The 14448-nt window shown below is 39.7% G+C and overlaps 1 protein-coding gene across 1 annotated transcript in view; it reads left to right on the top strand.

The window, feature by feature from the left end:
• Positions 1-455: 455 nt before the first annotated feature.
• Positions 456-14448, top strand: part of ECM1 (extracellular matrix protein 1) — a 399719-nt gene continuing 385726 nt past the window's right edge. The window contains exon 1 of the mRNA XM_044079910.1: positions 456-784. Within this exon, the coding sequence (XP_043935845.1) occupies positions 712-784 (73 nt within the window). The 5' untranslated portion in view covers positions 456-711. The remainder of the gene's footprint in view (positions 785-14448) is intronic.

Below are 14448 nucleotides of genomic sequence, written 5' to 3'. Positions count from 1 at the left end.
ATACATTGTTTGTTTTGCAGAGCTGTTATGCAGTTCACTGTATCCTTTGAAAACAAGTGTTAGTGGTAAAATAAACCATTGACCCCGATTTGTTACCTACTTTTAATTGCTGTTAAATATTTTGAAAATGAATGGAACAAGAGAGAGTGTGTCTTAACTTGCATTTTAAAGAATAAGAAGTCTGCATTGTATTTTCTCACAGTGTTATTTCATAAAGCCATGCAGTTTATGAGAGACAGACAAGGCAAAATCATGCAGAGTGCCGGTAATCGAGAACAATAGGAATGGTCACAAATACAGGAAAGGATATACCCTTTTCCTAGGTCTGCCCACTTCCATGGAAGCCCGCGGTCTCGTGTGTAGTTCTGCAAAACATTTTAATATTAATGGACCTTTGCAAAACTTACCGTATAGACATACTGGGGTGGGGGTGAGGCTGGTAACATTTAACAAACTGTTGATGAGTCACACGGAACCCATCAATGTGGGAGTTGCACTTGAACCAGTACAAAAGGGGAGTGTTTTGTTTATTATGCTATTTTGCGTCAGTGAGTTAGTGAATTATTTAGCAATCGCCTCAAGGGGACGTCTATAAAACCGGCGAGGAAAGTAGACGATAGTAAAACAATCTAAAAAGGATAGAGGACCTATTTAAGTTGGTGGCATTACAAGTCAAGAGTTTGATAGCGAGCACTCACCGAAATACCCACCATGAAGTTACTGATGTGGGGCCAGTGTCTTGGTGCTCAGTTCGTCTTATTTTGGGTTCTGGAGTTTGGGGCGGGTAAGTATTGTTGATGTCAACACCTTCAACTGTACTAAAACTTGTTTCTTTTCACTGGAGTCAGCGTTACGTTGTTTTAATATATTGCAGACGGCGTTGTTATGGGATAGACTTGGGCCGGTAACTGTATTTCACACACATAAAGGGTTCCTAAGTTTTTGAAAATGTTAAATGACATACGGAGGATGCTAGGTCGCCCCCTCTTTGCTGGTCGCCTATGCAGTAAGCTTGAGTTGACCGAATATTGTTTGATTTTGCATTTTGTTGGTCTTCGTGATTGTCCCACTCTTCATCTTTTTAAACTAAATACGTGTTGGCACGGATACGGCCACGCAGTGTGTAGCAATGGTATACTACGTGTTTTTTGATAGATGAGTGGTGCTAACACATTGCCCATCTGCATGGCATCAGGCTTCCCAATCTCCAAAGAGAACGGATGAATTAGTTATGTCAAAGAGAGTGTATCTCATTAAGTGGGTAGCCAGGTATCGTCTTTGTACTCTAGTGAGTACATTTTTCTCGGAGCACCGTATCAACATGTTTTTGTTTCGGGTCGTATTATATCCATGGACATGATGCACCTCAGAAAATCCAAATCCCATCGAGTTACGCGCTCGAGAGACTTGAACCTCAGCACTGAAATAAATAGGACATGTGGAGGGACAGATTCATAACCCAGAGGCTCCCTTCACTCTGGAATAAAATCCCAGTCCAGGTTAGGCAGAGTCCCTCATTGACTCTCAAGAGGAATCTTGATGAGTGGATGGGAGATCTGCCCTAGGGCAGATAGCCTAGTATGAACCTATGAACCTATCTACAACTGTTTAAATGAATGCTTTTAGCAACAGTATTGCTAATCTAAAAACAATATTTTTAATAGTTTTAGATGGATCAGCTGAAAATCTTACTTACATTTATGGGGGGGGGGGGGGGCATACCTCAACCTGTTAATACAAAAAAATCTGGACAAAGCTTGACAAAATGGGGGTATAAATAGGGACATATTTTAAATATTGCTCTTATAAACTTAGAAAGTCACTAGAGTAACAGGATTGGTTTTATTATACATTTTCTGAAGGATGTGAAGTCTGAAAGTCAAATGTATGTCATTTAGTGACTTCAGTTCTGAGATCATTCCAGTGATTTGCCAGGAAAAAGGAACAGGCCAAAAGTATGAGCCAAAAATCTGGACATTCTGCGAAAATCTGTACAGTTGAGAGGTATTGGGGGAGGGGTCAGCATTTTTGAGAGGTGTCCATTTTTAAATGATAGGTGTAAGGGAGGTAGCACTAAGGGCTTGTGAGTATAAAATGGAATTTGCTTTCTAACTCCTCAGGTTATGTGCTTACCTTCATACTCACTCTTTCCGCACCATAAAAGCAATTGGTGATTATGTCTCCTCGGGTACCAGTGCGGGACACTTTGTACAAATATTTGGACCCTCATCTAAACATTTAATTCCCCTAATTGATTTTAGTCTTGCATGCTCATTCAAGAAACTTTTGCCATGTGCTTTTCTGTTAAGCTGTTGCCATGTGTTTGTCAGTTATATTAAGAGCAGTTTCAACTTTAGGAACCCAATTCCTTATGATTCACAATGTGAATGCTTTTTAATTTCCACATCCCAAGAAAATAATCTAGAAAAAAATTAAAACTATGATTCATTATTGTAGTGATTACCACTTTTAACTTTTTTTTAAGGAGCCACACTCCTTTTGTGTCTTTAAATACTGGATCTGGAGATGTCATGGAAGACTTGACATTTTAACTTAAAACACATGTTATTAACCAGTATGTTTTTAATTGTACCTATTCCAAGGAAATGCAGATTTAGCCACCCCCACTAAGATGTACAGTAGCAAGTCTGCCCACATTGTGCAGTAATCCAAAGGGATGTAACAGTTGCCAGAGGGGCCCACTGCCAAAGAGGTCGACTCTAAATAAGTTAATGTGTTACAAAGAAATTTGAATCATCCACATTTTGATAATCCATTTGAAACTGGATCTGTCAGCTCAGTGGAAAAATTACAGCTGTAGTTTCATGTCTAAATAATACTCCGGAATAGTATTCCCACGTGAGTAAAACTCTCTGTCAAACTCAACAGTTTTAAACCCCTGCTTAACATCTTCACCAATCCTGGTCCTGCAAATGCTCATTACAGGGTTAAGACTTGATGTTCACCATATGATACTCTGCAAATACTCTCTTTAAACAGCTCTGAAATGACAAAACAAACTGCTGCTTGTACAATTCACTAAATTGCACGCGGACTTTCTCTTGAGTAACTTTCACCTCTGTAAAATCAATACATAACTGTAACTACTGTGTGTGTATAAATGTAAATAGAGCTGTAACTACTCTGTGTTGAACTGGAATTTGCTTTCTCCCTGGAGGCTCTCTGAAAATGGGTATCATCCAGTCAGATTTTCCCGATAAATAAAAATAAAGTGACTGCTTCAGAAAGCAAAATTAGTGTGCTGTGGAAGCTTGTTATTTATTTACACTTTGTTGACCAGGTTAATCTCACTATGCCAATAGGTCTCTTTTCAGACGGACCCAATGTGATATTCATATTGACTAGGGGAAGTTTGACCATCATCATGAGCTCTCTGTCATTAGAGTAGTGGTCATTGTGTATTAATTTGTTTCTTTTATCATTTTGGTAGCTGAATAAAAATTATGGGAAGTATATAGGATGTGTGAGGATACAGCATGTATTGGATGTTTTTAAACTCAGCTGTCTAACCAGTGTTTTACTAATCCTATTTAAACAAGTGGATTTGTTTTGCATATCAAAGATGGATCTTCATACCACTGCTTTCAGTGCGTTGCTGTAATGAAAATATTAGGAAATCATGAATCTGAAGGATGCAAGATTATCCACTATATCAAAAGCCGACTGGACAAACTATTAGTGTACTTGTAACAGATCAAATAAATTTGGGGGGACACTTTTGCTCCACAGCTGATAGTAATATTAGGCTTCTCAGTCATCTAGTTATCTGATATTCCTGTCCTTGGAAGTTTCTGTGCTACGACAGCACCTCAGCTTCACCCACATTGGTAAGGGTCTCTTACTGGAGAACCCTACACTCAGGATGGACTCTTGACTTTCATTGTACAGATTCCTAGGGCTGTTTCCATTGTGCACTTCCAAGTCGGGTGGTACCAGACAAAGATGGATCATTTTGCATCATGCAGTTGTGGTTCCCCTGGCTCTATCCATGGCATGCCAGCATACATCTGTAAATTGGGCAGGCTGTAGTGTGTGTTTTCTGAGGATGTGACTGCTCCAGGCCCTTATGATGGCCACTCCTTCTCAATGATTCTGCCCCCCAGTCCAGCTTTAATCCTTTTTCCAGCGTGCAGAGATTGACAAGTGATCTGCTCCATTAGTGCCCCCCCCCCCAGGTAGGCGTACATATCCTCCCAGTCAGGAATGTTAGACACACTAGGTCAGCAAAGCTAACTCTAGTCACTTGGGTTGTAGTTTGAGGCATCATCTATTTATGCTGCCAGGCTGGATAATTAGTTAAGGCATCTCATGATGGTTGCACTGATTCTTTCCTCAACAAGTGTCAAAATTATTTGAATAATGCATTCCACTTATGCTAATCATCCTTTCCTTTCCTTTCTCACTTTTATTTACCTTATGTTCTCTTGTCCCCAGCTTATTGTAGTTCTGCATATACACTGGAGATGAGTCAGTTCTAACCACTTTCAATTCATGGTCCTTTGATGCAGTGCCTGCTTCCATCCATGAGTGCCCGATTATTTCTCCAAGGTTAAATGAGCATAACTTTTGGGTACTACAACGTGTGTGTATTCACTTTAAATGAAAGTTCAACATTGGACTTGAAGAATAGAGAGAGTATGTTTGTGTGAGTGTTTTATTTTTTGGTACTGTTAGGGATGGGGGAGTTTAGTCCCCTAATGTGCAAGGTTAGGGTTAGCAGACATGAGTAAAGGTGGGTGGTGGAAGCCCTTCTGCTCACCTTACTCGTGTATTGTCCATAATTCTGCCTCTAACACGATTGTTTTGTAATTTATCAAAAATAAATCTCAAATTTTTTTTGATCAATTTACTGATTTGAAGGAATAGTATTTTGATGAATAAGTTTGACAAGTTTTTTTGGTGTAAATGTCTCTGATTTGTGTGACCAATAGCAATTGCCCTCTCACGTTTTATGAAGTACCTTTACCATGTGCACCACTACATTTATTGTAGTCAAGTCTGAGGTTGGTGCACCTTTGGTTAAGGGTGACAATGGACTGCAGCTTCAGTAATGTTAGCCAACAAATTCATGATTCGTGCACATCTGTCTTTTGTAGGTAATCTTCATGATCCCTGGTTAGTTTATTTTCATCAGTGGAAAATAGTCCAGTATCATATCTTGAAGGCAGACCTGTATAGCTCTTAGAACACATGAACATTCCCACTGACTTTTACATGCCCCATCTGTTGCATACCATCCAGAGCAAATGGAACTGGTATGTTGATAAGTTGACTCTTTCTGATGGAGGAAGATTATGAACTGAAAAAACATACATATTTATTTATTTAATGTTGTGATAGTGGCACAGTGAAGTATAATACATTTTCCTGTGACTAAGGCCAAACTTACAAACAACCTAGAGCATGGTGGAGTTTTTAAAGTTGATGGGCATCATAAGAGAAGTATTGATTGCTAACTGAAATGTCAGTCACTTTAGAATTTCAAAAAGAGTTATTAAAAAGAAACTGAGACAAAACCCCTGCCTTTTGAATACTCTGAGAGAAAAGGCTTCTAACAGGGTTTTGATCCCGGCTATTTTGGCCACTAAGCTAGTAGGCATAATTATTACAAAGAAAAAGTGTGTTTCTTATGAAATAAAATGATATTGTAAAGAATTAATGTGATCAGCTAATCATATGAGGGCCTGTTCTGAAACTAATTTTTAAGCAGAATCCAGGCTGTTGGGTACATTAGCTGCCTTAGCTGGCTGTCAGGTGCCAGGATCTGCCACATAACGTATGCACTCAGGTCCCTCAACAACAGGTACACATATGACTTTATCATTGTCCATGTGGGTGTGAATGACCAGAGACGTACCTCCCTGGACTACATGAAAAGAGACATGGAGGAGTTCTCAGATTATGTAACCCAGATGGGTATGACCCTAGTCCTGAGCAGCATCCTACCATCACCCAGAATACCACAGTACAAGCAGAAAATGATTGATTTAAACAACTGGCTAAGTTTCTGGTGTCATTCTAAGGAGATACAGTATCTGTCTGCCTGGGGTGACATGATTGACAGACCTCAATGCTTTGCCAGAGATGGCCTGCATCTGTCACCCTTGGGCTTCTGGATACTGGCCAAGGCTCTTGCCACCCCTATAATGCCTTTTTAGGCAGTGTTCCAAAGACCAAATTACTACTGTAACAGCTACAAACAAATGCAATCTGAGGGTCATGCTGCTCAACACTAGAAGTCTAAATCTCAAAATTCACTTGCCCGAAGCACTCCTTAAAATGGAGAACATCGACATTTGTGCTGTAACAGAGACCTGGTTCAAGGCAGCAGAAAGCACCCCGTACTACCATTCCACATCTTTCGGCCCCAGAACTTGGACCGAAGCTCCAAATGTGGCGGTGTTTCCATATTCATAAAGGATGCACACACCTCCAGACTGGTAATCCAACATAACGCGTCAGAGATACTTCAGGTGCAGCTAACACTGGGCAAGACAGCGATTCAGGTCGTAGCCTGCTATAGGTCCCCAGCCATGTCCCAAGACTCGCACTCCACATTCCTAATTACCCTGGAGAATATTAGGGTCAAACCTAACACTCTTACTAGGCGACTTCAACTACTCCTCCATTAAATGGGAAAACTACTCATGTACCAATACACTTGTCCAACGTTTCCTGGAGTTCATTAATTCTAATGCCCTGGACCAGCTCGTTCTTAACTCTACTAGAGGTAGCAACATTCTTGACCTGGTCATTACTAACATGGGCGACCATTGCTGTACACCAATAGTCAACTCCTCCCTGGTTAGATCTGACCACAAACTAATCACCTTGGAAATCAACATCCCCCCCCACCCCGCAAAGGTAACCACCATGAAAAACTTCTCCAAAGATAACTTTGGGCTCCTAAAAACAGAGGTGGCTAACTTCACGGCACCCATGCAAATGGAGAATAGTTGCATGACTGCTGACTCATACACCAATGCACTGTACGAACACGTACACAAATGCATGGATCTCACCATACCCAATAGAACCAAGACACTCTCCTCTAAAAAAAGGAAGCCAATCTGGTGGTTCCCTGCCATTAACAAACTCTATAACAAAAGGAGGAAACTAATGCGGAATAAGGTGAAGTCCCAAGATTGGAAAAACTCCCTTATCAGCCTCAACAAAAAGTTGAGATCCCTCATCAAATTCTCTAAAGCTAGCTATGAAAACAGAATTGCAGCAGATAGTAAAGATAACAACAAGGCCTTCTGTAGTTATGTAAAAAATCTCCACAGCAATACCCAAATTTGCTCTGTGTTACTGCACAATGGTACCTCCTATAATGAGCCAACAGATATTGCCAGTATACTGGCTGACATATTCAGTGCCAACTTTATCCCTCTCCCCTCCAAAGGACCAATCACAATACCAGTAGATTGCCTGGCACCCAGTATTACTGCTGCACAGGTTAAAACAGCACTGTCCAAGGCCAAGAATACAGCTTCTATGGGACCTGACAATATTCTTGGCTGTGTTCTACATTAACTACAGAGTGAAGTGGCACCTCACCTCTGTGCCCTGTTCAGTCACAGCCTCACCTCAGGCTTTGTCCCTACTGAATGGCGCACTGCTACAGTCATCCCTCTTCACAAAGGAGGAGTGACTACAGACCCTGGGAACTATCGCCTCATTAGCCTGATGAGTCTGATATGCAAAGCTATGGAACGCATCATCATGGACCTAATAAACAAGGACATAGGGAATCTCCAAATGCTGGATCCCACACAGTTTGGTTTTGTGAAGGGTAGATCATGCCTGCTCAACTTGGTCGACTTCTTTGAGTCAGTCACCAAAGTTGTGGATGAAGGCAAGGTGGTTCATACAGCCTACCTTGATCTGGCCAAGGCCTTTGATACCATCCCCCACTCAGGAATCGTAGAAAAACTCACTAAGCTAAGCATCAACCCCTATATCACTAGGTGGGTTGCAAATTGGCTCACAGATAGAACCCACAGTGTGAAAGTAGCTGACTCCAAGTCAGACTGCTGACTAGTCACGAGTGGAGTCCCACATGGTTCGGTCCTGGGTCCTCTCCTGTTTGGTGTATATTTCTCTGAAGTCCATGCCAACACGAAGGGACTCTGGCCAACAAAGTTCGCAGGCAATTGCAAGTTAGGAGCTATTAACTCCCCATGTGATGTTGAAATCCTAAAGAATGGCCTCATTGAGACCAACGAATTGTGTCAGAACCGTGGTCTTAAGCTCAATGCCAAAAAATGTGTCGTCATCCCCTTTGGGAAAAACCCGATTCCCATGAATTACCACATTGATGGTAGTCCACTGAACACAGAAGGCATTATAAGAGAACTGGGAACACAGGTTGACAGCAACCTCTCTTTTGATCACCACATTGTCACTGTGGTCAGTAAGTCCTTCTATGTGGCATTTTGCATCCAGTAAGAAAGATGTCATTGTCTCCCTCTACTCTTCCCTCATTAGGCCAATCATCGAGTACAATGCCTCATTTGGCATGTACCTCACAAGACACCTGCAACAACTGGAGAGGCCACAAAAGTACCTCACAAAGAGGATCCTAGGCCTCAAACACTTGTCCTATATGGACAGACTCAAAAAAACTCCAACTATTCTCTGTCTCATATCACCCACTTAGAGGCTATCTCTGCTTGACTTGCAAAGCCATGTCTGACCCAGCTCTGTTAGAAATGCTACATCTAAAGAAATCCCAATCTCTCCACACCACATACTCCAGAGACCGCAACGTCATTACCACAATTAACAGAACATGCTGGAGGGACAGGTTTATAACCCGGAGACTGCCCATGCTATGGAATAGACTTCCCATACATGTCAAGCAGAGCACCTCGCTGACCCTCTTCAAGAGAAATCTTGATGAGTGGATGGGAAACAGAAAATTCACCCTGGGGATAACTCCAGTGGCTCTACTTGACAGAGGCACTGGGAACTAAGGTCAGGTGGCACTATGCCAGTGTAATCCTATGGCTAGGCTTGTAAAGGCCCCAGGGCCAATAGCCAAGTACACACCTATGAACCTATTTGTTGTATTTTGTTTGCTGAATATATCATATTGACCTTATGGCCCTCTTTCAGGAGGTACCTTTTGGGCATTTATAGTAACTAGGAGAAATTTGGTGTGGACACTTCAAATAGCTTATTGAAAATGCCACAAGGGTTATTACAAATGATATGTTATGTGAATTCATTTAAGTGATGGGAACAGTGATACAACTTTTTGAAAACCTTGTGGATTACAGAAGTTTTGGATGGTAGCTGGTCATTTTAGTTATGTAAGATTCAATAAACGTTGCTTTGAGGGTGACCTACTAAAAGCCATTCTTTCAAAGAAAGGCTGCCTCTACTAACATAAAGCAAGTAATGTTTTCCATTTTGCAGATGTGTGTTAGTCTCTGAATATCACAGTTCTCCAACACCTGTATGTTGGGAGAAATGCCTTTTTACCCTGCGATGCAGTGAGCACTGAATTCATTATGAAAAGTTGATTGTACACAGGTAGGATTAAAAAAAACAAAAACAAAAAAAACATAACTTGCCTTGATGATAAGAACATTCATAGGGGATGTAGCACTGCCATGTTGTCCTGGTCCCAAATATTAACATTAGAAAGATTAACCCAACCCAAACATTTTACAAAAAAAAAAAGAAAAAAAAAAAAAGAAAAAAAAAGCTCTTGCCTAAACATATAATCAGTTCAGGGGATGTAGCAGCTCAGAAACTTCATGTTGCGGAGAGTCCAAGATGGTGGTCGTTTGAGTAGCACCCTCTCCACAAGGCTCTGTTACAAATTCAGTAATTTACTATAATAGCCAGCATTCCAGATTACAAAAATCTCATACTGAGGAGTAGAGCATGTATTGACTGAAGATTTATCTTATTTAGCTCCAAAACCTTCAGGTATAGCAGTTAAACATAGTGCTATCCTTTACCAGCTAGCAGAACAAACTTACACGTGGATATTAGAGGCTTGGAGGCTTCAGCACCTCAGAAAGAGACAGCAACTGTAAGGGGAAAATTTAAGCAAGACTGAGCTATTAAAATGCCCAAGGAATTAGAAGGCATGGATACCCAAACCTCCAAAACAAAACTATCAGCAATAACATCTCCTGAAAAAGAAGTCACTACCAAAAGACAGAAAACAGCTAAAATGCAACAAGAACAAATTAAAGACGGCGCTAAGAAAAAGGTCGAGAACACCATTCACATGGAAGATCTGAAGAACGCCCTTTTGCCTTTGCAAACCACTATCCAAGGCTTCTCAGAGCAATTAAACACTTTTGGTGGTACAATTAAGCAAATTACAGAGAGACTAGACCTAGTAGAAGACGGATCCAAATCCAATGAGTTGGAAATTGCTCAGTTAAAGTCCGAATTGAACATCTAAAACAAAGCTCTAACCAACATCCAAGTAAAAGTATTGGATCTAGAGGCAAGAAGCAGATGGAACAATCTTATCAGAGGTCTGCCAGAAAAATATGAGCAAAACCAGTTGCTTCCAACTCTTAAACAAATTTTCAACTCAATACTTCAGCCATGTGATTCAGTCTGACTGCATAATCGAGAAAGCACACTGAGCACTGTACAAAAGCCAAGATACCACAACACCGAGATCCATCTATGTAAAATTCCTCAACTTTCAAGATGTGCAAGCCATCCTATCTGCCTACAAAAAGCATAAGCACTTCACATGGAACACGTACAAAATCACCATCTCCCAAGATTTCCCCCAAGAAATAAAAGAAAAGCGTCGCAAACTTTCACCTTACTGCTCAGATCTCATCAAGCGCAATATTAAATTCCAGATGCGTTTTCTGAACAACCTGTCCTTTTATTATAAGGAAACCAAATTCACAATGTCTTCACCCAAGGAAGCTAACCAGATCTTTGTAAAATGTTTTGGGAAATCTCTGGTCGCCTGAAAACAAAGTTTGCTTCTAACTTTCCTTACCGGAGTTTGTATTGTATATTCCGGTTCCACTTATCGGTTCTCAGCCCCATCAGTCACCTTCCGTTTTATAGAATTTGCATCTATATTTGAATTAAAATTAGCATATAGATACTGGCTCTTAGGAACGAAAAAGCCAAGTTGTGATGCTCAGGGGACTCAGAAATGGTGACATCTCTCGATTTAATTGAGAACTGCAACTTTATTAGGACAAAGAATGCATAGCTACTTCCTGCTGACCCAGCCAGCTCAAGTTTAGTCGGCAGTGCTTCCTATGAACGTCTGCCAAGTATAACTGGCATGGCTTGTCTGATCCTCAGAGATAGAGTTAGTAAAGAATTCTGGCCACTAGCTAATACCAGGGAGTTGCAGAGGTGACGATCCCTACTATTTTCCAAAACTGTTTATCGATGCTCACAACATTCTTGCACCTCCAAAGAATAAATAAATTCAACCACTACATTTCCCAGGTACAAGATGTATCTGGCTGTTTTTTCTTTCTTTTTTTTTTTTTTTTTTTTTTTTACAAAGCTAGTACTAAAGAACTGGTGACCTGCGTACTAGCTCACTTAAAACTGGCTACTCATTTTCTTTGAAAGCGACGTGGCAGTTTTTTTATAGAAACTGCTTGACTTAACGAACTACCGCATATTCAGTGTGATAGCTGATTACCGAAGCAAGCTATACTCATGTAGTTTATATTGTGATCTCATATAAACAATGCATTTATGGCATAGTCAGTCTGAATTTGTTTTGTTTAAATTTTCTTGTCCATTCATTTGTGTAGTTCCTTCCACAAACAAATCAGCATAATGCACCATTGTATTCTATTGCCAGAAGCAAAACAGTGATGTTTGTATAGTATGTTCACATTCAGTGGTGGCAATTTCAAAGCATTTTTCTGAGTTTTTTTAGATAAATGTTTTTCTTATGCACTCCATTTATGTGGGGATTACAGATTTCCTATGCCCTCTAATTTGCTGAGCAACATACATTGTTTGATGTATCTTGTTGTTCCTGATATAAGTTTTAATTACGGCAAGCACTGGCAATGTGATCTATACAGAGAAAATTAGCTTCATTGGAACTTGCTGGCGTCTCATTTAATGTATGATCTGACTTTGCATGCTCTTTTGACATCAGTATCTCTTTACCTGATGTATGATCCAATTAATTAATTATGCCTCCTCACATTTCCTAAATGCCTGTGCGATCTCATCTAAAATACTTGCTTGTACGTTTTTTCTCTTCGAAGAAGGAAATTTTGCTAACTTTCATTTTGAATGTAATCCTAGGTATGCTAACTGATTGTTAGTCTCATATAACTACGGCTTTGAGGGTGTTATGCAAAATATCTCAAAGCACTTGATCACCACATACTTCATACTTTAGTAAAGGCTGTTAGAAGGGCAGAGATGGTTGATCAGCGCTTCAGAATAGTTAGTTATCTTTATGCAAGTGAGAATTTTGTAACTACATGAGCTCTCACAGGGTGGCACACTGTTTTTAATAGTTAATTGCTGTACTAAACATTTGTTTGTCTGGGAAGGTTGGACCTTGGCTCGGCTCTTACTTTTTTTTTTTTTTTACCTTATATCCCAGTGATCTGACCAGTTAATAACACCTAATAACAGTTCCTCACTGGTCAATGCTTACTCACTATGTCCCTAATATAATTCAGATGCGGATTTTACCACATCTATTATGTGGAAACATTAAAAAATTAATTCTCAAGACAGTCAATTTGCCCTAACATTATACTTGCCCTGTTGTGTATACACTTTAGGGAATAGCACTTAGCCTATTGTACTTTTATAAGGCTGATAAATTTAAGATCCAGGAACAGAGACTTATGAGATGGTCTAAGAAGATTAAAATATTTTGTGTACTTATATAAATAAATATTGCTTACTCCTAAAGTCACTTGATCAAGGTAGAAACCTTATTCGAAAAGGGTGATAGGATGGATGTAGACCTCGATTAACTATTGTATCCATTTGAACACAATGAGATAGCTACCTAAACTTATCTGCTTTGTGAAACATTGTGATTAGCTACTATCTCAGTTCACAACCATCACCCTACTGTGTCATACTATTTCATCTAAAATGTCAAATTACTATACTTAGATTGTTACCTTTGTTGGCACTCCCTCCATAACTGGTGATATCTTTTAGCCAAGAGCTGAGTGGATATGCTAAGAAGGGTACCTGATGACGACATTTGGAATTGTCTTAATGATGTACATAGTATGTAAATATGGTTGTTTTTTTCTGTTAGCTACTTAATACCTTTAATGACATTTTTATTCTATTTTCCTCCACTTTTATCTCTCTCAAAATCAGGGAATAGGTGGGTAGGCACAGGGGTAAGTTTGAGAGAGTTTAGTGCTGCTTTTTCCTCTAACGTTACACACATACCCAACTTGAAAACTACTTTTGAGCCACACAATTATTTCCCCCTTCTTTATTTTATCTTATATCCAACATCATCTTATATCCAACATCATCTTAATCACAGCCTCACATAGACATGGATAATAAGTGGAAAGTCATTTTCTGGAATGTTAGAGGGCTACAGGACAAAAGTAAAAGAAATCTTTTAATGTACCTCTTATTAAAATCAGAAGCAGACATCTCATATATTCAAGATAAAAGACATTATCTCAGCAGGAAACAGCTCTAACTCCAAAGGGGTGGCAGTTATTATCAAAAACTAATTTAAACCCTGTATATTAGACAAAGGTTCAGATAAGGAGGGTAGATGGTGTTACTTCACTTGCCTAATCCCACCGCTTACCAAACCAATACTGTTCCTAAACCTATATGGACCTTGCTCAGGACAACAGCAATTCATTTTGAAAATTTATAACCTTTTATTAAATTTCCGAAATCACTACTTTTATTTTATTTTAGGGGGGATTTGAATGCTGTAATTAATCCTAACATTGACCACTCTAATAAAGTCCAACCTTACAATTCACAAGCCTCCCTTGCCTTGCTGGATCTAATCTCGGACTATGGACTAATTGACCCTATTTCCTTTGGGACGACACTCAGAACAGCAATAACTACACATACTTCTCTAGGTGCCATAACTCCTGGTCATGCATAGACTTTTCTAATATCTGAAATACTAACAAATTGGCAAATAAAGTATGTGGATTAACCAAGGTTTTTCTTGGATCACTCTTAAGATCACTTTGTTGATAAACCTTAATCAAAATTCACTCTCTCATCGCAATGGCTTTAACTGGTCTCTTAATCATAACATTTTACTCATCCCAGTAGTAAAAGAAGAGATAGTCTCTACCGTATTGGAGTTTACAAACAATCCCCGAAACTCCAGTATCCCATATGACATCCAATGGGCAGCATGCAAAGCTATACTTAGAGGAATATTCATTCAAAAATCCACATATCACAAAAAGAGAAGGA

Source organism: Protopterus annectens, chromosome 8.part0 (genome assembly GCF_019279795.1).
Source record: "Protopterus annectens isolate FY-2018-M chromosome 8.part0, PAN1.0, whole genome shotgun sequence".
NCBI classification, from domain to species: Eukaryota; Metazoa; Chordata; order Ceratodontiformes; family Protopteridae; genus Protopterus; species Protopterus annectens.
Note: the sequence above shows the minus strand (reverse complement) of the source record. Positions and strands in the feature narration are given on the sequence as shown.